A 27,733-nucleotide genomic window follows, 5' to 3' on the forward strand; every position below is an offset into this window, starting at 1 on the left:
CAGAGTGAACCATCACTCACAGAGTTGCATATTAGGTGGCGCTTTTTTGTATGACCAAACCAATCAAAGTTTTGAGTGGTTGTTTAGAGTATTTACACAGTCAATGAATGGGAAGCACCCTGAAGTTGTACTTATAGATAGTGATCACGCAATTGTGGCTGCAATGTCTCATGTATGGCCAGATGCACATCATCGCCTATGTTTGTGGCATATCTTTCAAAATGCAGCAAAGAACATAGGACACATATTTAATCAAAAGACAGGGTTTGATAAAAAGTTTACAAGATGTGTACTTGAGAGCATAGACAAGGTCACCTTTATATCTGATTGAGAGAAAATGATTCATATGTACGACCTTAAAAACTATTTGTGGTTAGAAAATTTATATGCAGACAAAGAGAAGTGGGCATTGGCATATGAAAGACAATACTTTTGTGCAAGTATGATAATCACACAAAGAGTTGAATCTATGCATGCCACACTGAAGAAAACCTTGTATTTATGTTTAACAATATTTCACTTCATAGAATAATATAAATTATTTGTAAACGGTCTTAAACAAAATGAGTATGGAAGCTATACATCTTCTTAGACAACTTATTGAGAGAAATAGAGAGAGGAACAAAGATTTGCATATGGTTTTTATTGATTTGGAGAAGGCATACGATAGAGTACCTAGGGACGTTCTCTGCTGGACAATGATGAAGAAAGGTGTGTCTCTCAAGTACATTAGTATAATTAAGGATATGTATGAAAGAGTAGTAACCAATGTCTGTACTTGTGGATGGGTGACAACCAATTTTCCTATAACGGTTGGGTTACATCAAGGATCTGCTTTAAGCCCTTTCCTATTTGCTATAGTGATGGATGAGCTTACGAGATCAATTCAAGAAAATGTGTCGTGGTGTATGTTGTTTGCTGATGATATTGTTTTGATTGATGAGTCTAGAGCTGAGGTTAATGCTAAGTTAGAATTATGGAGACAGACATTAGAAGCAAGAGGTTTTAAGTTGAGTAAGAGTAAGACAGAATACATGAAATATCGGTTTAGTAAGCAACAAAGTAGTGATGGGAGTGTAGTGAAGCTTGGTGAGCAAAAAATACCGGTGGGTGATTGTTTCAAATATTTGGGATCTATCATTCAAAAGTATGGAGAAATTGATGGAGATGTAAATCATAGGATAAAGGTTGAGTGGATGAAATAGAAAAGTGCAACTAGAGTGTTGTGCGATCGTAGAATGCCATTGCGGTTGAAGGGAAAGTTTTATAGGACGACTATTAGGCCCGCTTTACTATATGGTACGGAATGTTGGGCTGCCAAGAGACATCATATTCAAAAAATGAGTGTAGCTGAGATGCGTATGCTGAGATGGATGTGTGGAAATACAATAAAAGATAAGATTTAGAACGAGGAGATACGTAAGAAAGTAGGCGTTGCTCCCATTGAAAATAAGATGAGAGAGAATCGTTTACGGTGGTTTGGACATATTCGGCGAAGGCCTAATGATGCTCTAGTTAGAAGGATGGAGAAATGGGAAAATATATTAGTTAAAAGAGGTCAGGGTAGGCCTAGGAAGACATGAATGGAGGTGATAGGAAATGATATGAATGCTTTGAACCTCACCAAGGACATGGCATTGGATAGAAATGATTGGAGGAGAAGGATTCATGTGGAAGACCCAGAATGATTTTCTTTTTTGGTTAATATCGCCGACCCCAATTGTTTTGGGATGAAGGCGTAGTTGTTGTTGTTGTTGTTGGTCCTAAACAGAATGAGCCTGAACAAGATGTGAAACACTTCAATACACGCCCTGTAACTTTGGGCATGGAAATATTGATGTGACTTGCAGATCTGTATACACTAACTGTATTTGAATAGATTAAGAAGAAGGTTATACCGATCATAAACTGCAACATAAAATGACATATGCAAACCGAGAATATACACAAATACCATATTGTATGGGAGTGCGAAGATCATCCAAAAAGGCAAGAAGCATATGTTACGTACAATGTTGACAACAGAACAGTTGAATGTACGTGTAAAATTTATGAAGTCAAAGGTATTTTATGTCATCGTGCATTAAAGGCACTTTGTAAAATATATAAATTTTTAATAAATTTTTAGTGAAAGAAAAATGTAAAATATTATAAAATAATATGACTTTGTCAAATTCAATGCAATTCCACTGAATCTGGGGTGGTTCACACGAATCCAATAAAGAAAGCTCAGATTTGGACTCAGATTCGGACTCCAGGGAGATTCAAAGATCTGACCCGATCCGCGAAGGTATCTCGATAAATTCTAACACTCCAAGACTCTGGTGTGAGATCCAAAGTATATTAAATAGAAGTTAATGTGAAGATAAGAAGAATCGGGAAAGCCCACGTGGAAATGAGAAAATCCATTGAATAGAGAAACATCAAGCGTAAGTTTATATAAATTAATTCTGCCAAAACAAATAACAAAATTGAACATAGCACAGTGGTGGGGTTTGTTGCCCCTTTGAGAATAGACCCCCTGTGCACTTGGATTTTTGCACGGTTTACTAGCATTTTTACATTTTTGAAAAAAAAATGTCAAAACCCTAGCACCCCACATTTTTTATCCACTCTAAAAGCATTAGCAAGAATATCTCCCATCTTCCACGATTTTAGGAAGAGCTTGCCCCACAAGTATGGGAAGCACACACCAAAAAAAGGAAAAACGGTTTTGAAAGACCAAATGTACATGAAAGAAGAGGGGCAATATCATACATTTGGTTTAGAGCTTAGAAAAAAAGAGAAGACGTGAATGGGGGATGGTTTCTAAATTTTTGTTTTTAAGAATTTGAAATGCTCAAATGAAGGAGATAAAATAAGGAGAGGCTCTCATATCCAAAACCATGAAAAATGATTTGGACTCTCTCTCTCTCTCTCTCTCTCTCTCTCTCTCTCTCTCTCTCTCTCTCTCTCTCTCTCAGCCCACCAAAGACCCCCCCATTGTTGTTGTGTGGATCTTCTTTCCTCGCTTCACATGGAGCTCCAACCGTAGAAGAAGACATCACCTTCACCAGCTCGATTCTCCGAACAAAGTAAGGGGTATTATTTTTATATGTGAGTGTTCAATGCCCTATTGTATGAGTATGTTGCATCCCCCTTCCGAACACAAGCAGGAGGAAACGTGCCTACTACGGTAGTCATGAGCCTTAATCATGACCGTTGATGGTATAGGTCGAAAACTTGTTTGTGTGGTTGATTTGGAACCCACCATTTTTTTTGACCACCCTAAATGGGTATTTGATCACATAGATAGCGCTGCACTCCCTCACGAGTTGCAGCCCTAAAGTGATGAACAACTTTCAACGTCAACCCCATAGTCTGCGGGTTTGACGTGAGGGCGGTTTAATCAGGCCAGATCCTCATTGTGGTCGATGCAAGGGGTCACATATTGCGACTTCAAGTGTGCACGTTACCTGGGGCTGTCGGAGTACCTTCATTTTTACTCTTGTTCATTATGAGTGGCAAATTGCTCGGAGACCTTCCACCAAACTTAGTGGATGGTGCTTACACGTAGGTGTAAGTCTTTAAACGTTGTTGTCATAGATATAGTAAAATGACATGTTAACAAGTTGTATTTCCATGGTTTATGCAAAGATTCAAGTGTATGAAATTAGTTACATACTTGTTTAGGGGTTTATAATATTAGTAATCTAGATCTAATTAGTGTTTTTTTTATAACACCTCCAGTATGACACCACAAGCAGCCTACAAACCGTGTGTTATCTTTTATGATGTTGTTGCTCTGTGATTTAATACATTGGTCAAGGCATTAGCAGGGGTTGTGGTGTGAGTGATTCAAACATGAACTCACATACACGTCGCCTAACAATAACACACAAAAAAAAGAAAAAGAAAAAGAAAAACATACATGTGACACAGTTTGCACCTTCAGTTAGGCACCGATTCCTAACTGAGAAGAAAATGGTGGTTGATGACAATGGTGCCCTGCTCATTGCACGAAGCCCTCTGTGTCGACAATGGTTAAATCAGCTAAAAAAATATACATAGAACGCCCTACAACGTACCAGCAGTGCACTCAACGCACAAATGGGTTCGGTCTGACTGTTGTGTTTCCCGGTTGGGAGCCTACCCAGTCCCAACCATGAACCAGACCACCCTGACGGTCTAGTGGCAGACCGAGTGGGATGGTGGACGTGAGTACTCTCGGCTGACGGTCTAGCAACGTGGTACTCCTTACTACCGATGGGCGGTGGTCGACTAAAGCAGAACAACAGATCACCCGCTTGTGTTGCCAGCATGTGACTGGAACAACAACATGCGGTTGTTGCTTCCGACTGGACACCGACGTTCATGTTACAACCTTGTGCGGGGCTACCGTAGCAAGCAGAACCCCATACACGGGTTTGGGCAGGGGTCAGCTTGACCCCAGCCTTGTTCCAGTCACACCCATGACCACGAACCGAGTTGACCTTGTGGTCGATTTGCTTCCGGTCTGTAGTTAATTATTTTGTACCCCCGGTTGATTAACCTCAATCAAGAAGAGGGTTGCATACCTTGATTAGGCGGCAGTCGTGGCCCAGACCACAGTGGTATTGATCTATCAGACCAAAAAAGGTATCGCGACTTGCCGCGTCGATGGTAGCACTGCACCATGACATTGGTGCAATAGGGTCGAGAAAGAAAGAACCCTTTTTGCAAGTACTTGTTAAGCCTGCTCACATATGTTGCAGGTGAACTCCTCGACCAGTGCTAGCGTCAGTTTGCGTGTCTCATTGACGGTGTCACTTGGTGGTGGTTGCCACACGACCATGGCGTGGGCGTGCTTAGGGCAGCCCGACGCAGTGTGCGAAGTCCATGTGACTTCAATCCGAGTACATATAAAGAAAGAAATGTGTATATATAAGATAAAAAAAAGCTTGCCACAAATATGGTATTGCTCATGGGTACAAAAGCGTACGCCATAGCTCAAAAAATAAATGCTTGAATGTGAGCTCTGAGTCGAGCCGAATTTTGAGAATTTTACACATCTTGGCGGTGCTTATGACACCCAAGTGATAAGATGCATACAATATGCTTCAACCCAGACACGGGTTTGGGATTTTAGAAATCCCTCATGGTGAGATGGCTCGCACAAGAACATAAATGAAAGTGATAAATGTATGCATGAATATAACTTTTTTCTGAGATTCTGAGTATACCTGAAAGACAATATATGTTATCAAATTCTCTAGGTTCTAGGTACATCTGAAAGACGGTGTATGTTACCGAACCTATGGTCTACCTTGGAGAGGGTAGATGGTACAAGCTCTCTGGGACAATTATGTTTTTTTGAAAGCTAAGCGTCTTACCCTGTCCCCAGTCCATGGAGTTAAGGGGCCAGGACTACCAATGCGTCCTAGGTGGTAGATCTAAGTTTTCTGCAGAAGTTACAGGGTGTATCCTAATTCTTGTACTAGCCACTGGGGAGCTCTCTATCGGTCACGGATCATCCCCTTTGGATATTCGTACGGCTAGTCATATAGGATATTAAATAATAGACTCTCGTATGGTCTCGGTCCGATACGATGTCGAATGCCTGTGCGTACCCACAGGGTAAGTGAAAGATAAACATAAAAGTTTTACTTTGTTCTCATAATAGTTTCTGAGTAAATATTGTAATCCTTGTATTGGATCTTAGAAATGGTAGAAACAAGTAATGACTATAAGAATGAGCATGCATCTGGTACTTTTTCCTTGTTTCATAGTAAAGTAGAAAGCATGTCTGTCTCAATAGAAATTTTCTTCTTAGCAAGTTAGGTTGTATAAAATTTTATGAGTTTAATAACTGCAAATGTTGCACATATTTGTACACAGAACACTGAGCACAATATATAAAAATAATGCTTCTTACGCAGACAGAAAAGTCTGACCCTTCTGCATTAAAATTTTTTAGAAAGCGAATGAATGGAGCAATCATGGGTGTCACAACAAGAGTAGCCATGGGATCTCAGTTTTCAGTATTCATGTTTAGACTCTGATTAGTTAGATTTATGTTTCAATTATGAGATGTAATTAATGATATTAATGCTTTAATTAATGAATGAAATGCTTTTTAGTACTTCTCTATTTTACCTTGTAATTCGCCCGACACTTGGACTTATCACTTCCGCTATTTCAAAAAACAATCTAAAATTTTCTGTCCAAATTATTGGGGTGTTACAACTTTGGTATCAGAGCAGGACTAAAAACATGAGATCATGGCTCTTTCAGCGACCGCGATGGCTCTGTAAGTATGTAGAACTCTTAAAAGTAGAAGAGAGTGGAATAACAATATAATAGTGTGTTGTACTATTATGAAATAATAATTAAGATTATAACAATCTTTATGTTTGTCCCAAGTAGATGATGTGGGCAAACAGGGGCAATGATATCATGGATACTCTACACAACTTGGTAGAGGTCGTAGGTCAACAAGCGACGACAATGAAGTAGATGGGCAATAACCTTCATCAAGTGGCCCATAAGAAAACAACAAATGGTGGACGTATGTCCTATAAGAAATTTATGGACATGGACCCTCCCGCTTTCTCTGAAAAGACAAATTCGGAGGCAGTAGAGAACTAGATCCGGGAGATCGAACGTATCTTCCAGGTATTAGAGGTTCCTAAGGAGTGATGGGTGGACTTTGGGACTTATTGTCTCAAGGAAAACGCCGAGAAGTAGTGGGAGACCACCAGGGAGGTCAGCTTCCAGGATGGCCCCGTGTCTTGGGTGGAGTTTATGGTGGCTTGCAATGCCCCACTTACTTCCCCAAGCATGAACGGAGAAAGAAGATGCAAGAATTTCTGGACCTGCAGCAAGGCGAGCTGACACTGGCGGACTATATTATCAAGTTCCATACCTTGGAGTGATACTGTCCAAATGTATACACTTCAGACGAGAACTGAACTATGAAATTCGCCCAAGGATTGAAGACGGGTTTAAGGAACCGTCTGTACACTCGAGGGCCCAAGACCCTTGACAAGGCTATCCAGATAAAATCACTATATTCGTTGTGATACAAGTTTTATGTAAGTTATCAAAGTTAATACTTAGTATATCGAGGAACATTGATTGGTTATCAACTATCCTTGCTATCCAGGTTACGACTCTCATCGACGATGACTGGAAGGGGCAGAGGTCGCAAAAGAACAGAACTGGAGTTCAGAAACCCGAGTTCAAGAAGAAGTTTGGTGGGAAGTGTCTCAACAATCAGGCAAAGAAACAGAGGTATGATGGAGGCACCAAACCCAAACCAACGCAGAACCAGAGGTGCCAGAAGTGCAACCGCTTCCACTCTGGTCAGCAGTGTCCCCGAGAGACAAGAGGATGCCTCTACTGTGGAAAGATGAAACAGTACATCAAGGAGTGTTGGAAGAAGCAGGTCGACGATGCAAGGCGTGAGACTGGGGGACAATATCGAGCACCACCACCATAGTCGCAAGTGGCTCAACAGCGGGTAGCAGGTCGAGTCTACACTACTTCGGTTGATCAATTGCAGAGAGGGGACTTGGTGCAAGGTACAATGTTTATTTCTGGCCAAGTTGCTCTAGTATTGTTTGATTGTGGAGTCTCTCCTTCTTTCATTTCTGTACATTTTGCAAAAGAACTCAGAATCCCCACAGAATCATTGAATCAAGAACTAATAGTATATAACCCTATAGGATTCAATGAAATTTGTGTGAACTACATGCCAAAAGTAGAAGTTGTTTTAGAAAAACATAATTTACCAGCCAACCTAATACTACTTGATATAATCGAGTACGATGTCGTATTTGGTATGGATTGGCTTTTTGAACACTATGCTAGAGTTCTCTGTAGAGATGGGAAAGTAATTTTGTCTTGACTGGATATGCCAGATGTTGAATTTCGACTAGCAAGGCCTGAAATAAAGAAAAGGGTTATCTCGACCCTCAAGGCCCAAAAGTATCTCTGTCGAGGAGTTATGGCTTTTTTGGTAAGTGTGATCAGAGAAGAAATGAAACCAACACCGATTGAAGATCTGGAAATTGTTTGCGACTTTGCCGACGTATTTTCAGAAAAACTTCTTGGATTACCTCCACAACAGGAACTAGAATTTGGAATTGAACCGATGTCGGGTACAAAGCCTATATTGAGAGCACCTTATCAAATGGCACCAGCAGAGTTAAAGGAATTAAAGAAGCAACTGCAAGAGTTAATAGAGCACAGTTTTGTGCAACCTAGCACATCTTCATGGAGAGCACCAGTCCTGATCGTGAAAAAAAAGACAAATCTATGAGGCTATGCATAGACTATCGAATGTTGAACTAGGCAACCATGAAAAACAAGTATCTGTTACCGCGTATGGAGGACCTGTTTGACCAATTGAAAAGGAAAAAGGTCTTCTCGAAGATTGATTTAAGATCAAGATGTCACCAGCTGAGGATAAAGGATGAAGATATCCCTAAGTCAGCATTTAGAGAGTTCATGGTGATGCCATTCGAACTCACGAATGCCCCGACTACATTCAGGGACCTGATAAATCGGGTATTCAGGCCATATTTGGATACCTTTGTCATCATTTTCATCGATGACATACTAGTATATTCTGAGAACACGGAGGAACACAGAGAATACTTGAAAATTGTTTTAGAGACCCTCCAGACACATCTGTTGTATGCCAAATTCTTGAAATATGAATTTTGGCTTGAAGAAGTCATGTTCATTGGGCATGTGATCTCGAAGGACAGAGTCTCAGTAGATCCAGCCAAGGTTAAGGCCGTGATGAATTGGGCATAACCAAAGAATGTCAGTGAGATTCGAAGTTTCCTGGGATTAGCAAGATATTACAGGTGATTCATTCAAGAGTTTTCTCGAATCGCTATGCCCATGACGAAACTTCTAAGGAAGGGGGGTGAAATTTGAGTGGAATGAGAAAAGCAAAGAGAGTTTCCAGATTCTTAAAGCAAAACTTACCACTGCTCCGGTGCTAGCCTTACCATCTGGAAGTGGAGAATTCGTGGTGTATATGGATGCTTCTGTACTGGGTTGGGTTGTGTGCTGATGCAACATGGCAAAGTCATTGCCTACACATCATGACAATTGAAAACTCATGAGAGAAACTACCTCACTCATGATCTGGAGCTGGCGGTCGTGGTCTTCACCTTAAAGGTTTGGAGGCACTATCTACATGTAGAACAGTTCAAAGTTTTCACTAATCACAAAAGTCTGAAGTACCTGTTCTCTCAGAAGGAGCTCAATATGAAGTAGAGAAGATGGCTTGAATTCATAAAGGATTATGAGTTCACGATCTCTTACCATCCCGGAAAAACAAATGTGGTCGCAAATGCACTTAGTCGCAAGGCTGAGGGAAATCTGGCCAATTTGGTAAACATCGGATGAAAGATGATTTTTGAGTTCATAGAGTGGAAGCCCTTCTTCGATGATTGAGGTATACTCAAGATGTCGAGCTTGATGGCACGCTCGAAACTGCGAGAGAGGATCATTGTTAAACAAAAGGAGGACTCGCAATATAGAAAGATGGAGGCATTGGCCTTGTAGGAGGACACAATATTCTAGCGCAAGGAGGATGGTAGCATATGGTTTAAGGATCAACTGTGGGTGTCAAGCGATTCAAAACTCAGAGAGGAATTAATGATCGAGGCACAAAAGAGCAAGTACACCATTCATCGGACAGTACCAAGATGTTTAAAGATCTACAATGCAGGTACTGGTGGAACAGAATGAAACATGAAATTGCTAAAATTTGTCATGAAATGCTTAACATGCCAATAAATCAAAATTGAACACCAGAGACCAGGAGGAACAATGCAATTGATGGAAATTTCTCAATGAAAATGAGAGCATATCACACTCGATTTTATGATGGGGCTGCCGCGAACCCGCAAAAATCACAATGCTATTTGGGTAGTGGTAGACCAACTCACTAAATCGGCACACTTTTTAACAATGAGGAAGGGTCAGTCATTGAAAAGCCTGACCGAATTATACATCCATGAGATAGTACGACTACACAAAGTATTAGTCTCAATCATTTCAGACAGAGACCCTCGATTTACCTCACGATTATGGGGGCAATTACAGACGGCTTTGGGCACTAAGTTGAAGTTCAGTATTGCCTTTCACCCTCAGACCGATGGTCAGTCAGAAAGAACCATACAGACACTAGAAGACATGTTACATGCCTGTATGTTGGATTGGAAAGGAGAATGGGATGTTCAAGTGGTACTAGTAGAATTTGCCTACAACAATAGCTATCACGCAAGCACCGGTATGGCACCTTTTAAAGCATTGTATGGGCGACCTTACAGATCACCAGTGCAGTGGGATGAAGTTGGCGGAAGAGCGATCGAGTCACCAATAGTACTTCAGCATTACACAGAGCAGATACAGAAGATTCGAGATCGACTTTGAGCTGCACAGAGTCGACGGAAAAGTTATGCAGACCAGTGCCGCAGAGAACTCAGTTTTAAAGTGGGAGATACAATGTTTGTCAAGGTATCGCCGACCAAGAGCGTCTTCAAGTTTGGGAAAAAGAAAAAGCTAAGTCCCAGATATGTCGAACCTTTCCTAATATTGGAGTGGATCGGCGAGACATCATACTCAGTAGAGCTACCTTCTCAGCTTGTCAGGATTTATAATATATTCCATGTATCGATGTTGAGGAAATATATACAAGATCCTTCGCATGTGATTCAGTTCGAGGATATAAGTGTGCAAGAGGACCTAACAATAGAAGAGATATCGATCAAGATTGTGGATTGTCGGGAGCGGGTAATGTGGAACAAGATCGTCCCGTAAGTCAAGGTGAGATGGAGATATCATGGCTTATAAGGATGCACATGGGAACTAGAGGTTGCGATGAAGGACAAGTACCCTCAGTTATTTGAGTGATATGTATCACAAATTTCGAGGACAAATTTCATTTTTAGGGGAGAATGATGTAAAACACATGAATTTTTAATGAATTTCTAGTGAAATAAAAATGTGAAATATTATGAAATAATATGACTTTGTCAAATTCAATGCAATTCCACTGAATCTGGGGTGGTTCACACAAATTCAATAAAGAAAGCTCATATTTGGACTCAGATTCGGACTTCAGGGAGATCCAAAGATTCAACTTGATTCACGAAGGTATCTCGATAAATTCTAACACTCCAAGACTCTGGTGTGAGATCCGAAGTATATTAAATAGAAGTTAATGCGAAGATAAGAAGAATCGGGAAAGCCCACGTGGAAATGAGAAAATCCGTTGAATAGAGAAACATCAAACGTAAGTTTATATAAATTAATTCTGCCAAAACAAATAACAAAATTGAACATAGTATAGTGGTGGGGTTCGTTGCCCTTTTGAGAATAGATCTCAGTTCGAAACCCCCTGTGCACTTGGCTTTTTGCACGGTTTACTAGCATTTTTACCTTTTTGAAAAAAAAATGTCAAAACCCTAGCACCCTACATTTTTATCCACTCTAAAAACATTAGCAAGAATATCTCCCATCTTCCACGATTTTAGGAAGAGCTTGCACCACAAGTATAGGAAGCACACACCAAAAAAAGGAAAAACGGTTTTGAAAGATCAAATGTACATGAAGAAAGAGGGGCAATATCATACATTTGGTTTAGAGCTTAGAAAAAAAGAGAAGACGTGAATGGGGGATGGTTTCTAAATTTTTGTTTTTAAGAATTTGAAATGCTTAAATGAAAGAGATAAAATAGGGAGAGGCTCTCATATCCAAAATCGTGAAACACGATTTGGACTCTCTCTCTCTCTCTCTCTCTCTCTCTAAGCCCACAAAAGACCCCCCATTGTTGTTGTGTGGATCTTCTTTCCTCGCTTCACATGGAGCTCCAACCGCAGAAGAAGATATCACCTTCACCAGCTTGATTCTCCAAACAAAGTAAGGGGTATTATTTTTATATGTGAGTGTTCAATGCCCTATTGTATGAGTATGTTGCATCCCCCTTCCGAACACAAGCAAGAGGAAACGTGACTACTACGGTAGTCATGAGCCTTAATCATGGCCGTTGATGGTATAGGTCGAAACCTTGTTTGTGTGGTTGATTTGGAACCCACCAATTTTTTTTTTACCACCGTAAATGGGTATTTGATCACATAGATAGCGCTGCACTCCCTCACGAGTTGCAGCCCTAAAGTGATGAACAACTTTCAACGTCAACCCCATAGCCTGCGGGTTTGACGTGAGGGCAGTTTAATCAGGTCGGATCCTCATTGTAGTCGATGCAAGGGGTCACATGTTGCGACTTCAAGTGTGCACGTTACCTGGGGCTGTCAGAGTACCTTCATTTTTACTCTTGTTGTTCATTATGAGTCTGGCAAATTGTTCGGAGACCTTCCACCAAACTTAGTGGATGGTGCTTACACGTAGGTGTAAGTCTTTAAACGTTGTTGTCATAGATATAGTAAAATGGCATGTTAACAAGTTATATTTCCATGGTTTATGCAAATATTCAAGTGTATAAAATTAGTTATATACTTGTTTAGGGGTTTATAAAATTAGTAATCTAGATCTAATTAGTGTTTTTTTATAACACCTCCAGTATGACACCACAAGCAGCCTACAAACCGTGTGTTATCTTTTATGATGTTGTTGCTCTGTTATTTAATACATTGGTCAAGGCATTAGCAGGGGTTGTGGTGTGAGTGATTCAAACATGAACTCACATACATGTAGCCTAGCAATAACACACACACAAAAAAAAAACATACATGTGACACAGTTTGCACCTTCAGTTAGGCACTGATTCCTAACTGGGAAGAAAATGGTGGTTTGGTGACAATGGTGCCCTGCTCATTGCATGAAGGCCTCTGTGTCGACAGTGGTTAAATCAGCTAAAAAAATATACACAGAACGCCCTACAGCGTACCAGCAGTGCACTTAATGCACAGATGGCTTCGGCCTGGCTGTTGTGTTTCCCAGATGAGAGCCTACCCGGTCCCAACCATGAACTAGACCACCCTGACGGTCAGGTAGCAGACCGAGTGGGATGGTGGACGTGAGTACTGTCGGTTGACGGTTTGGCAATATGGTACTGCCAACTACTGATGGCCGGTGGTCAGCTAAAGCAGAACAGCGGATCACCCGTTTGTGTTGCCAGCATGTGACTGGAACAACAGCCTGCAGTTGATGCTTCTGACTGGACACCGACGTTCATGTTACAACCTTGTGCGGGACTACTGTAGCCAGCAGAACCCCATACGAGGGTTTGGGCAGGAGTCGGCTTGACCCCTGCCTTGTTCCGATCACACCCGTGATTGTGAACCGAGTTGACCTTGTGGTTGATTTGCTTTCGGCCTGTAGTTAATTATTTTGCACCCCCGGTTGATTATCCTCAACTAAAAAGAGGGTCACATACCTTGATTAGGCGGCAACCGTGGCCCAGGCCACGATGGTATTGATCTATCGGACCAAAAAAGGTACCACGACTTGCTGCATCGAATCCAAAAAAGGTATCGCGACTTGCTGCATCGATGGTAGCACTGCACCATGACATTGGTGCAGCAGGGTCAGGAAAGAAAGAATCCTTTTTGCAAGTACTTGTTGGGCCTGCTAACATATGTGGCAGGTGGACTCCTCAACGAGTGCTAGCATCGATTAGCATGTCTTGTTAACGGTGTCACTTGGTTGTAGTTGCCACACGGCCATGGTGTGGGCGTACTTAGGGCAGCCTGATGCGGTGTGTGAAGTCCATGTGACTTCAATCCGAGTACATATAAAGAAAGAAATATGCATATACAAGATAAACAAAGCTTGCCGCATATATGGCAGTGCTCGTGGGTTTGAAAGCGTATGCCATAACTCAAAAAATAAATGTTTGAATGTGAGCTTTGGGTCAAGCCAAATTCTGAGAATTTTACACGTCTTGGCGGTGCTTATGACACCCAAGTGATAAGATGCATACAATGTGCTTGAACCCAGACACGGGTTCGGGATTTTAGAAATCCCTCATGGTGCGATGGCTCGCACAAGAACATAAATGTATGCATGAATATAATTTTTTTTTTGAGATTCTGGGTATACCTAAAAGACGTTGTATATTACCGGATTCTTTGGGCTCCGGGTACATCTGAAAGACGGTGTATGTTACCAAACCTTTGGTTTACCTTGGAGAGGGTAGATGGTACAAGCTCCATAGGACAATTATGTTTTTGTGAGAGCTAGGCGTGTTACCCGATCCCCAATCCACAGAGTTAAGCGGTCAGGACTACCAATGCGTCCTAGGTGGTAGATCCAAATCTTCCGCAAAAGTTACAGGGTGCATCCTAATTCTTCTTCTACCCACTGGGGAGCTCTCTCTCGGTCACAGATCGTTCTCTTTGGATATCCGTATGGCTAGTCATACGGGGTATTAAATAATAGACCCCCGTCTGGTCTCAGTCTGATACAATGTTGAATGTCTGTACGTACCCACAGGGTAAGTGAAAGATAAACATAAAAGTTTTACTTTGTTCTCATAATAGTTTCTGAGTAAATATTGTAATCCTTGTATTAGATCTTAGAAATGGTAGAAACAAGTAATGACTATAAGAATGAGCATGTATCTAGTACTTTTTTCTTGTTTCATAGTAAAGTAGAAAGCATGTTTGTCTCAATAGAAATTTTCTTCTTAGCAAGTTATGTTGCATGAAATTTTATGAGTTTAATAACTGCAAATGTTGCACATATTTGTACACAGGACACTGAGCACAACATATAAATATAATGCTTCTTACGCATATAGGGGAGTCTAACCCTTCTGCATTAAATTTTTTTAGGAAGCGAATGAATGGAGCAATCGTGGGTGTCGCAATAGAACTATCCATGGGATCTTAGTTTTTAGTATTCATGTTTAGACTCTGATTTGTTAGATTTATGTTTCAATTATGAGATGTAATTAATAATATTAATGCTTTAATTAATGAATGAAATGTCTTTTAGTACTTCTCTATTTTACTCTGTAATTCGTTTGACACTTGGACTTATCACTTCCGCTATTTCAAAAAAAAAATCCAAAATTTTTTGTTCAAATTTTTGGGGTGTTACATACTTAATCAAGAAAAGATATAAGAAATACATGAGTCATATTTAATGTTAAGATGGATGAGACAAGCAAAGATTGAACTGCTGGATAAAAATAATCTCAGTCTATCTGGTGTTGATGAGAAGTGCCACATAGCCTCCCATTACCAACAACTATGTAAGTCACTTATGCATGTTGCAGATTTGGCATCGAAAAATAAAGTAGCCTATGTATGCATGAGAAAAGTGTCAAGGGAGTTGCTTAAAAATGTGCAATTAATTCACCATCAGTCTGTTGCAACTCATGAAGATCAGTCCAAGAAAATGGAAGCGAACAGCGAAGGTGAAAATCATGCTTCTCCTGACCCGCATGAGAAATTATGCTGAAGCGTAAACATCATTTTTAACAAGTCAAGAGTCAACATTATAGATTATGACAGAAAAAATCACATAGCTAAGGGTATCAAAAGAAAACCTGCCTCTGATCGCAGTCATTAGAGGATAAAATATGCACTAGAATTGGTTGGCAAGAAAAAGTCTAAGAAACAACTAACCCCTAAGCAAAAACAACCAAGCCCTTCGCATGAACATGTATGTAATATATTATATTGCTTCTCATATAAATTGCATTACGTGCAGCTTGTCAATATCTTACTTGTGTAATTTTCAACATGTAGCAATACCCTACAGATGTGTAATGTTGGAACCTTCAATCCTCTCGAACAGTTTGAGTGGAACGATGACATTAGTTTTACAAGTCTTTTGGTATGTAATCAATCTTGGGAGGATGTTTGCATTTATTGTGGAACTTAATATAGTATCTTATATTATTTTGTTTTATGACAGGCTCAGTTCAATTCAAAAGTGAGTAATAGAACACAAGAATCATGTGTGAATTCTTCCGCTATATAATTGTATTTGATTATATTAACATATTCGATCGTTATAATATGTATCATTCATATGTATAAATCGTTATCTCATCTAGCCTACAAAGCTACAATTTTGATACCATTGGTAAATCGTCGGTGTTCAGTGCTTATACCGTTAGTAAAAATTGTTGTCTCATGTAGCCTTCACATGTACAAATCATTGTAGATACAAAATATTTTTTTTCTTTCAGTGCGATTTTTATTTATGAATTCTAAATGTGTGATGACAATTTATAATAACGGGTTCTTACTAATATAGCATTTACCGACTTCTCCCATTTGGTAATTCGCTAGTATTAAATTGCTAACATTGACACATTTGTGGTTTTAACTACGCCGATGAGTAAAATTTAATACACGTGCATGATCGTTGTTAAATCGTTGTAGCTTAATTTTTATATCATTAGTAAATTGCCTTTATGGCTATTTATTTGGTATATAAATTGTGGTACCATGTAGTGTCCTATAGCAATTTACGCAATGATGTTTATTTTGGCAAAAACTGGATGAAAATCGCACTTTACATTATTACAAATTGTGGTAAAAGTTTAAGTATAAATTATTGTCTCATAAAATAAGATATCAAATATACTTGAAGACTCAATTATATTCTATTATATAAATTAATATTTGGACCAATTTGGAGATCCAATTGGATTCGAATAACAAAATAAGGCTATTGGATCTATTTGAGACCTAAATGGATCTCATGATGGTAAAATGAATTTGTTTTGATCTGAATTCAATTGGGAACACAAATAGATCCTACTTAAGAAAACAAGATTTGGATTCACTTATGATCTAAATGAATCTTCTTATTGTACTATGAAATTTGTTTGGATCCACTTAACTCAAATGAATCCCACTTAAAAAATATAGATTTAGATTAGTTTGATATACTAATGCATTTCACTAGAATCTCACTGGTCATGATGTATTGTAACTAAATACTCATATTTTTTGTAAATGAATGTGGTTGTAAATCACGCCAATTTATAGTTATGAAATTACCACGACAACGATATCTCTTTATTTGTCTTTGTTTGTCTTTATGAACGACATCAATTTGAATTTATGAAGTTACCTCGATTTGTTTCGTTGAAGTTACCTCGATTTGTAGTTTACTAAGTCTAAACATTATGTCGATTTGTTTATTATTTTTCTTTTCTGCCTTTTATGAATCAGTCATTATGTAAATCACGATAGGACATATCGTTCATATTGACAAAGCTCGTAAAAGCAAATCACGATAGGAAAAATGTTATTATACTATGAAACTTAAAGAATTTTGGTCATGATGTATCGTGAACATCATCGACTTCTTCTTTACTAAGTCTAAACATCATATCGATTTGTTTATTGTTTTTCCTTTTTGCCTTTTATGAATCAGTCATTGTGTAAATCGTGATAGGTCATAGCGTTCACATAGACAAAGCTCATAAACGCAAACTAATAGGACAAATCCTTGGTCATGATATATTATATCTAAGCCAATCATTGGTCATGATGTATTGTAATTAAATACTAATATTTTTTGTAAATGAATGTGGTTGTAAATCCTATTGATTTGTAGTTATGAAGTTACCGCGACAATGATATATCTTTGTTTATCTTTGTAAACGAAATTGATTTGTATTTATGAAGTTAACTCGATTTGTATCATTGAAGTTACCTCGGTTTGTACTTTACTAAGTCTAAACGGGATGCCAATTTGTATCGTTGAATAAGTCATTGTGTAAATCATGATAGGATATATCGTTCACATAGACAAAGCTCGTAAAAACAAATCGTGATGGGAAAAAAATTGCTTTATGTTTGTGGTTGTATATATCATGATCAGACACTTCCTCTATAAAAAATAAATCATGATCTCTTATAGAAAGAACTATATAATTATTAAATGTTACGTTATAAAGAAGAATTATAACTGGTTGCAAGCCAATCGCTATCAAGCAAATTGCGATAGCAGGTAGCCTTCATACGTACAAATCGTTTCAGCCTTTTATCGATTTTTGTATAAATCGCGATAGGAAGACCCTAAAAGAAAATCATAATTTCTACTATACACAACGCTAATCGCTTTTACGATTTTCATTTATGATGTCGATTTGTATTTATTTACCTAGATTTATAGTTTACCAATAAACATTGTGTCGATTTATTTTTCTTTATCTTTTCACCTTTTATTAGTCATTGTGTAAATCGTGATAAGACAAATCCTTGTACATATACTGTATTTAAATTGTTATACCAGACAATGTCCTATAGCGATTTACACAATGACGTTTATGTCGGAGACAACGATTTGCTTTTGCTATAAATATCAGTCCAACTTATTGGGGTGTTTAGTAAAATTAAATTTTTATTTCAACCCAGAGAGATTTACATAATTTGTATACACACTCTTATAAAATTTGTATATAAAATTTGTATACAAAATTTGTATACAAATTTTTTATACACAGTCTATAAAATCTGTTAGAAATCTTTGTACAACATATTACTCCTGGGGGGGTTGAGTTTTTATACCTAGAAATTTGCCTTCTAGGTATTCTTGTCGGCTGAGTTTTTTTCTCTTCTACAATTAGAAACTTCATCAATTTTTTGCTTAGTTATGTGCAGAATCCAGGTATATCATCTTGCAACAAAAAGATAATGTGACACCAATATATAAATTGAGTCCTCAATAATAGAGGATAATAAAACATATTTAAGTGTAGAGTATACAGCGTCGAAATCAAGTTCGTGTCCATTATATATTGCTTCAATATACTTCATTATAAGTACACCACAATCCATGCCATTATTTTGTAAAGGAGTATCATGTGCACAGCGAAACCTGCACTCACCAATGTCGACACCCAAAATGTCTTTGATGAATTCCTCCTATAGTTAATGTAGAAGCAAGTGAATTTTGGGTCACCGTAAGAGATATGATACACTTATAGATAGAAATTTACCAAATGTATATTGTCACGTTGTATACCAGTGTGAAATTCCAATGAGTTGTAGCACTATAGTTGTTTTTTCTGTAAATCTATTACGTATAAGACCCAATGCTCAGAACATTGCCACAGTGTAGGAATCAATATCTGCAAATTGATAATAAAATGTCTTATAAATCGATATGGAAATCCATATTGATAGCTTAGAATCAGCATACAAATCGATAATAAGAATCAAAACAATGTCTTAAATCGATATAATATCTTATAAATCGATAGTACAAATCGTGTTAAGACTGTTATGCCTAAACCTTGGACAAGAGGTTTCTTTACTTACCTTTTCATTTAACCAAAAGTCTTTACAGTGATCATCGTTACCCCAACATTGTAGTCCATCTTGAAATCTAATGATGTATGACAGTCGACGAACGAAACTCTGTTGAACGAAACTGTGATAATAGTAAGGTTAAAACACGAAGCAACAAGATTAAATAAAAAAAATAAACATATAAGAGAACCGATATACCATGAAATAAGGGGTGACAACGCGTCTAGTATTGATTGTTGTGTTACTTTGAATATACATAACAAAATCATATATAGTCTGTTTGTAACAAATATGCACATATTAACATACATACCCATGGCATACATAAATATATAACTGATACTGGTTTCATACGTACAAAATTACTAATAGTGTTTCCTTCTACAAATTCATCTTGCAGCCGATTGATGTTATCTTGGAGCTCTTTCCTGAGTTTTTGAACACCTTTTTTTATAGATGTTCCACTGACATTAGTAGAATATTCAATAAACAATATTGCAATTCCTTTCTATAGTACACAACACAAATCAACTATATGTCATAAAAGAGATAAATTTTGAAGAAACTCATCATGAGATATAGAAAATATACGCCTGATTCACCATCGTTGGTCGTGTAGTTGTCATCGTCTCCTTTCTCAGCATCGATACCCCCTTTGTGATGAAGCAAGTTATATGTTTGACCCACAAACACATCATTTATAAAGGAAACGTTGGTTCATTTGTTTTTTACTCATGAAGCAAAGCAAAGTGACACCCTCCTAAACTTGTGCAATGTGTTATTCATTTATAAAAGAAACGTCATTTCACATACCGCTTATTTTAAAAAATCACACACAAATAAATTGCATTGTGCATTAATTAAATTAAAAAACATTATTTCATGTGCCTTTTACAAAACTCGTCAACGTGATAGGACATATCGTTCACATAGACAAAGCTCATCAATGTAAATCACGATAAGACAAATCTTTTTTGCTTTATGTTTGTGGTTGTAAAAATTGTTACAGTGAAATCAATTTGCAATTGTTACTTAAATCGTTATCAAGTTGTAAATCGATTTGTATTTATGAAGTTACCTCGATTTTTACTTTATCTAGTCTAAACATCGACTCAATTTATTTATTATTTTTTTCTGCCTTTTATGAATCAGTCATTGTATAAATCGTGATAAGATGTATCATTGACTTAGATAAAGTTCGTAAAGGCAAATCACAATAGGATATTCAAACAGGTTTAGTGGGATGGGATGTATTTGATTGTTGGATGGGTTTAGGTGGGGGAGTGATTAGATTGGGTTGGTTGTGAGACCCATTTAGCTCTTATTAAATCCAAACTATTATATATATAGAGAGAGAGATACATATCTACATATATATTTTTTAATTAAATTTATGTGGTTATCAAATGAACCCAAATTCTATTTATATAAGAGGATCTATTTGGAATTTAGATAGATCCAAAACATAAAACCTAAACCCCAAACTTGAAACCCTAAACACCAAAACCTACACCCCAGACCCTAAACCCTAAACCCGTAAAATCCAAAAACCTAAACCCTACACCCTAAAACCCTAAACCCTAAATTCTAAAACCCTAAACCCTAAAACCTAAACCCTAAACACCAAACACCAAACCCTAAACCCTAAACCCTAAACCCTAAACCCCTAAAACCCTAAACACCAAAACCTAGACCCTAGACCCTAAACCCTAAACCCTAAATCATAAATTCTAAATCCCTAAACCCTAAACCCGTAAAACCCAAAAAACTAAAACCTAAACCCTAAACCCTATACCTGTAAAACCCAAAAACCTAAAACCTAAACCTTAAACCCTAAACCCTAAATTCTAAAAACCTAAACCCTAAACCCAAAAACCTAAAACTCAATTTGTATCGTTGAAGTTACCTCAATTTGTACTTTACTAAGTTTGTGGTTGTACAAATACCTCGATAGGTCAAACGAATTTACAACAAAGAATTATAATTGGTTGCAAGCCAATCAGTATCAAGAAAATCGCGATAGCACATAGTCTTTATACGTACAAATCATTTCTGCCTTTTATCAATCATTGTGTAAATTATGATAGAAAGACAACTTGTAAAATCAAATTATAATTTTTACAGTATACAACGTTAAACGCTTGTTCATTTTTTATTTACGAAGGCCGATCATAACAATGATTTATTCACTGGCAATTATGTGATACACTTATTAAAATAGATTTATACACTTATAGAATATCACGTTAAAAGAAAGAATTATAGAATTACAATAAAAATTTATAGAATCCCAACAAAAAATTATCAAGACATTGATTCGTATTTATGAAGTTATTGTGACAACAATATGACTTTGTTTGTCTTTGTGAACGATACCGATATGTGTGTAAAACCCTAATGTAGATCTGTGTAAAACCCTATTCTATGTAAAACCCTATAGACCCAACCCGTTGTTCAGGTCTAAAACCCTAATCTATTTAACCTCTCTTTCTCTTTTCTATGGCAGCGCAACTTCTTCTTCTTTTTTCTCCTCCACCTTTGTCTTCTTCTTCTTCCTTGTATTTTTCTTTCTTCTTTATTCTTCTATGTTTCTTCTATCTGTGTTTGATAGATGGGGTTTGATGATGATAATGCAGTTGTTTCACACCGTAAGAAAATATTTGTATAATCTTCAATGATGATTATGGTGGTAGATAAGGACCTCCATTGGTAGATAGATTTGCCTTCTATTATTCCCAGTGACTAGCGAAGGCCACTCAGTAAACTGAAGGTGCTTTCCATACTTCTCTCTAAAGTAGTGCACAACAATTTTTGATATACTGCATCGTTCGCAAACCACACAATGCCTCGAAGCTTTCTGCACTAGCAAGTTGTATTTCATGTGCACCTAGATTGCATTAGAAGCACATCACTATTTGGACGTGGGTTTCATACTGGTGATGATATTTGTTTTCTTTGATGATTATGGTCATGTATTGTATCTAAGCCAAACCATTGGTCATGATGTATTGTAACTAAATACTAATATTTTTTGTAAATGAATGTGGTTGTAAATCATGTGGATTTATAGTTATGAAGTTACTGCGACAATGATATGTCTCTATTTGTCTTTGTGCACGAAATTGATTTGTATTTAAGAAGTTAACTCAATTTGTATCGTTGAAGTTACCTCAATTTGTACTTTACTAATTCTAAACGGGATGTTGATTTTTACCATTGAAGTAGTCATTGTGTAAATCACTATAGAACATATCGTTGACATAGATAAAGTCCGTAAAAGAAAATCATGATAGGATAAATCTTTTATGCTTTATGTTTGTGGTTGTACATGTCATAATCAGACACTTTCTCTATGAAAAATAATTCATGATCTGTTATAGAAAGAATTATATAATCATAGAATGTTATGTTACTTAATGAATTATAATTGGTTGCAAGCCAATCGGTGCCAAGCAAATTGCGATAGCACGTAGCCTTCATACAAACAAATCGTTTCAACCTTTAATCAATCATTGTGTAAATCGTGATAGGAAGATCGCAAATCATAATTTCCATTGTACACAACACTAATCACTTTTACACTCCATCATTCGTAAACCATACTTTGTAATTGGAAAAATATCTGCCTAATCTTTGATAGAATTGTGGTTGTAAGTTGGTTTATATTTATCAAGTTACCTAGATTTATATTTTACCAATAAACATCATGTCGATTTATTTTTTCTTTCTATTTTTTGCATTTTATCTGTCGTTGTGTAAATCGCTATAAGACAAATCATTGTATATATACTGTATTTGAATCGTTATATCAGATAGTGTCCCATAACGATTTACACAATGACTTCTGTATCATTGAAGTTAACTCAATTTGTACTTTACTAAGTCTAAACATCATCTTGATTTGTTTAGTGTTTTTCTTTTCCACTTTTTATGAATCAGTCATTATGTAAATCACGATGGTATGTATCGTTCACTTAGACAAAGCTTGTAAAAGCAAATCGCAATAGGATATTCAAATAGATTTGGTTAGATTGTTGGATGGGTTTAGCTGGGATATCTATACAAATCATGATGGAACACCTTCTATAAAAAATAAATCACGATCTCTTATAGAACTGGTTGCAAGCCAATTGGTATCAAGCAAATCGCGATAGCACATAGTCTTCATATGTATAAATTGTTTTAGCCTTTTATCAAATTTTGTGTAAATTGTGATAGAAAGATAGCTCGTAAACACAAATCATAATTTGCGTAGTACACAACGCTAAACGCTTCTTCAATTTTTTTTATGAAGGCCAAACATTACACTGATTTGTTCAGTGACACTTATGTGTTACATTTATTAAAAAAAGAATTATATATTTATAGAATATCACGTTATAAAAAAGAATTATAGAATTACAAGAAATAATTATCAGGATAAAAAAATTACATAATGTTTATTCAGTGGCACTTGACGACTCAGATGGACTATGACATACAAATTGTCTCTTTCTTTTTCTCGATGGCTTTTTGGTTCCTTTGATCTTATTAAAACCACTGGTAATCATCTCTACCAGTGTACCATGTTTTGACCGCATTTGTCTCTCCAAATTCCTCACCTGCTTCTATAACTCTTTATTCTCAGTCTCTAACATCTCTAATCTTGTGGCGGAGTCTACCTTCTTTTTTGTGAGCTATGTTCGCTCCTCATCGTGTACTGCAACTGAGAGAATCGTTGTTGTAGTCGGAGGAACATGATGGACATTTTTTCCATGCTGAGAGACGACATGATGGGGGACAGAAGGGACGCATGGGTTCCCAACATTTCCACATTGCTTCTTCTCAATCTTCACATTTCGATGCATGGGTTCCCAATATTTTTTGAAATAGTTGGGGTCATATTCTTGTTTTTTATAATCATATATTTTGGCACAAACACCTTCTTTGTACCAACTGTTCAATTGTTCCCTAAAGCGTTCATGCCAATTCACGTTTCTGGCCCCACCACTATTCATTTTCCTCCTTACTTTCACAAGCTGCTTTGGGGTAGACTGTCTCAAGCCAGCTTGTAGGAGAACTCGACTACCATGCTACAACTCGGCTTCAGATTTGTCAAACAGACAATCTCACAACCTCAACAACAACCTCTTGGTCCCCGTCTTCCTCATCTCCATACGATCTCAACACAACCTGTACATTGGAGATTATGGTTTAGGTATAGACATAATTATTCATGCTAATGAATGCTAAATATTTAAATGATTTATAATAATGAGTGCTAAATATATTACAATGATTGTTACTAATGAGATTTTATATTAAAATGATTTACACTAATGAATGCAATATATTACAACGATTTACAATAATGAATGCTAAATGTTAAAACAATAATGCTTTGTACTAACAAAGACAAAATCCTGTAATGATCATTACTTAAGAATGTTAACGATTATAATGATTTATACTAATAAAAGTTAAATGCTAAAGCGATAACGGTTTGTACTAAGGAATACAAAATCTTTCAACGATCATTACTTAAGAATGTTAAACATTAGAATGATTTGTATAAACGAAGACAAAATCTTGCAGCGATGATTACAAGAATGCTAAATATTTCAAGGATTTATACTAATGAATGATAAATGTTGAAATGATTGTAAACGATTTGAAACTATTTACCTCATTTAATTGCAGACCATCTAAAATGAACTTAGCAATATCTTCCTTGACATTTATTCTAGCCCACCGGTTGATCTTTGGAAAATCACAAATCATAAAGTTGCACTGAGGACGCAAGGTGACAATATGCTCCCACAATCAGGCTTACAAAATCAATATATTAGTAAGACTATAACCTTCAATGATCTTAGTCTACAACTACCAAATATGTAATAAACAATTACTTAGACAAATGGTTAAAACCCTGTGATGGTTTTTGTACCCTTACTCGCACAGTAAAGTTGATTGTACAAGTGTGCGAGCATAGCAGCACCCCATTGTGAACACCCCAAATTTTTCAAAAATTACAAAAAATCCCTTTTTTGTCCCTGGCCCCCATTTTCTGAATAATTGAGTCAGTTTTAAACAAAATTCCAGTTTATTCCTTAGATTTTTCTAGAATCAAATCCATTTTTTATATCTCACTCAATTTCGGATCCAGATCCAATATCAAAATTCAATTCTGAGCCCTGTTATCTAATTTTTAAATCGCAAATATAAAAATACCAAAAATAGTTTCTGAATGGCTTAGACAGTCCATCCGGTATCCGTTTGAATCCATTGCTCTGTATTTTTAGATTTGAGGTCCAAAACTTGAATATTTCCTCAAAACCTCAGATCCAAACCCATTTTCTGAGGAAATTTCAAAGGAATAACCCAAATTCTCAGAAAACCCTTCTTTTGTAAATATTTTTAAATTTTTGCAAAAATAGTTTAAAATCCTTTATTTTTCCATAGTTTTAGAGTTTTTATTTCAAAAACACAAATATATATATATATATATATATATAAACATAAAGAAAAGACCAAAAAAATAGAAAATAGAAAATGAAAATACAAAAAAATAGTTTAGAAACCCCTTTTTGAAAACATTTTTTTTGAAACCACCATTTTGAAAAACTTCTTTTCAAAAACCACCCTTTTGAAATTTCTTGAAAGAAGAAGGACCAGATTTGAAAAAGGGCCTAACAACCACTTCTTATAAAACCAACCCTCAGGGGGTCGATTCATCATCCATCTTCTACCTCGCCATTTGCTTTCTCCTTCACGATGATCGGTCTTTTGCCTCTCCACCCGATCACGCTTCATTTTTTTTCCTCCCTCAATCCCCATTGTCTCTTCCCTTCTTCTTCTTCAGCAGTAGAAAGATCTCTACAATAGAAAGAAGGAAAAGCCCTCCTCCCTCCTTCAGGATTCCTGCAAAACCAAGGTAAGAAACCCCTCCCCCTTTCATCTTTTATCCATGGATTTTTTTGAGTTTCAACGCATATTTATAGTTTGATTTCCTCTATTTTCTCCTTCATCATCTCTTTATATATCATTCTTCACTTGCTTTTTAATTTCTGGCATTTATTTATGTTTCAAATTCACAATGAGTTTTCGATTTTGTTTAATATCTTTCCTTATGTACTGATGGCCGATGATGCCTCGCAATGGCATCGCCGATTCATCTGTTTTGAAATTCAATTTTATCTCTGCATTTATTTTACTTTTGTTTTTTCCCTTTGATTTTCCTTTGAATTTTCTTTTAACTTCTTTATTTTTCTTTCGTTTTTGGTCTCCATTAATACACCATAGATGATGTTGAGTTGCATATAGCAACCTCAATGCATCACTGTGTAATATTAACAGAATGACTCGATTCTGACATTTTTTTTATTGTTTTTTCTTTCTTTTGGTTATTGAATTTCAGTAGTTCTATATATGTCAATGCTCGGGTTATTATACAGTAGATCGTGACTCTAATTCATGTCCCGTTCTATTGTGATTTCTTTTTCCTATCTCTATTTCTCTTTCACACCTGATTTCTAGCTTTCTTTTCAACAATCGATTTATATTTCTATCATCTATTGATGGTTGAGTTTATGTTTGTTTTGATTACCTGTTGATTGTCAAATTAGTGGTCAGCTGATCTTGATGATCACAATAGTCTTGATTTCTTGTTCAGCCATGAACAATCTTCACCATGATCTCTTGATAGTTTGGGTGTTTCATTTATTCTTTTGATAAGTCTATTTTTTGGATTTCCTGTTTTACCGTGGATAGCTTGTTTTCATTCTTTTTAAACTTTTGATTATCCGGTTGATCTTGATGATCACAATAGTCTTGATTTCCTGTTCAGCCATGAACAATCTTCACCGTGATCTCTTGATAGTTTGGGTGTTTCATTTATTCTTTTAATAAGTCTATTTTTTGGATTTACTGTTTTACCGTGGATAGCTCGTTTTCATTCTTTTTAAAATTTTGATTATCTTCTTTGATAGTATGTTCCTGCATCACGTTAGTCATGTTAGCATAGGTCTTGGCATCTTGTTTTGAAATAGCATTCCTTGTGAAGGCATCACACTCAATTTACTCATTCCTGCTTTGATTATCATTATTGTCATTTTGTTTTTGTTATATTCCTATTTAGAGTATCATCTCTATTTATGTTTCTACATTTCGTTCATCTTCTGTGATTTCTAAAATTTTGTTTCTATCATACATGTGCCATGTCTATATATATTTCGGTAACCCTAACCTCCTGTTGCTACCATGAATAACTTATCTGTATTTTGGTCTTTGATTGTTGATCAACTTCATCTCTTCTTTTGATGGTCCATTTTATTTTTCCTGTTATCCCCTGTTGATTGCCTCCCGATTTCATTTGCTTGTTCCATCATCGACCCAAAGTCAAGATGCTATTATTGCTAAAAAGAGAGAGAGAGAGAGAGAGAGAGTATAGTTGATTGGGATGCTTCAAAGAAAATTTGAAAAGGCTCTTTGAGAGGTTAATGGAAACAGGATGCCAGAAAATTTGA

General features: G+C 36.7%; 1 protein-coding gene across 1 annotated transcript; it reads left to right on the forward strand.

The window, feature by feature from the left end:
* The first annotated feature begins 7,873 nt into the window (after nucleotides 1-7,873).
* LOC149832323 (uncharacterized) lies at nucleotides 7,874-8,281 on the forward strand. The gene has a single exon (XM_090013221.1). The coding sequence runs from the start codon at nucleotides 7,874-7,876 to the stop codon at nucleotides 8,279-8,281; it is 408 nt and encodes a 135-aa protein (XP_089869347.1).
* The last annotated feature ends 19,452 nt before the right edge of the window (nucleotides 8,282-27,733 follow it).

This window comes from Nuphar pumila, chromosome 7 (assembly GCF_984573655.1).
Source record: "Nuphar pumila chromosome 7, dmNupPumi1.hap1.1, whole genome shotgun sequence".
Classification (NCBI taxonomy): Eukaryota; Viridiplantae; Streptophyta; class Magnoliopsida; order Nymphaeales; family Nymphaeaceae; genus Nuphar; species Nuphar pumila.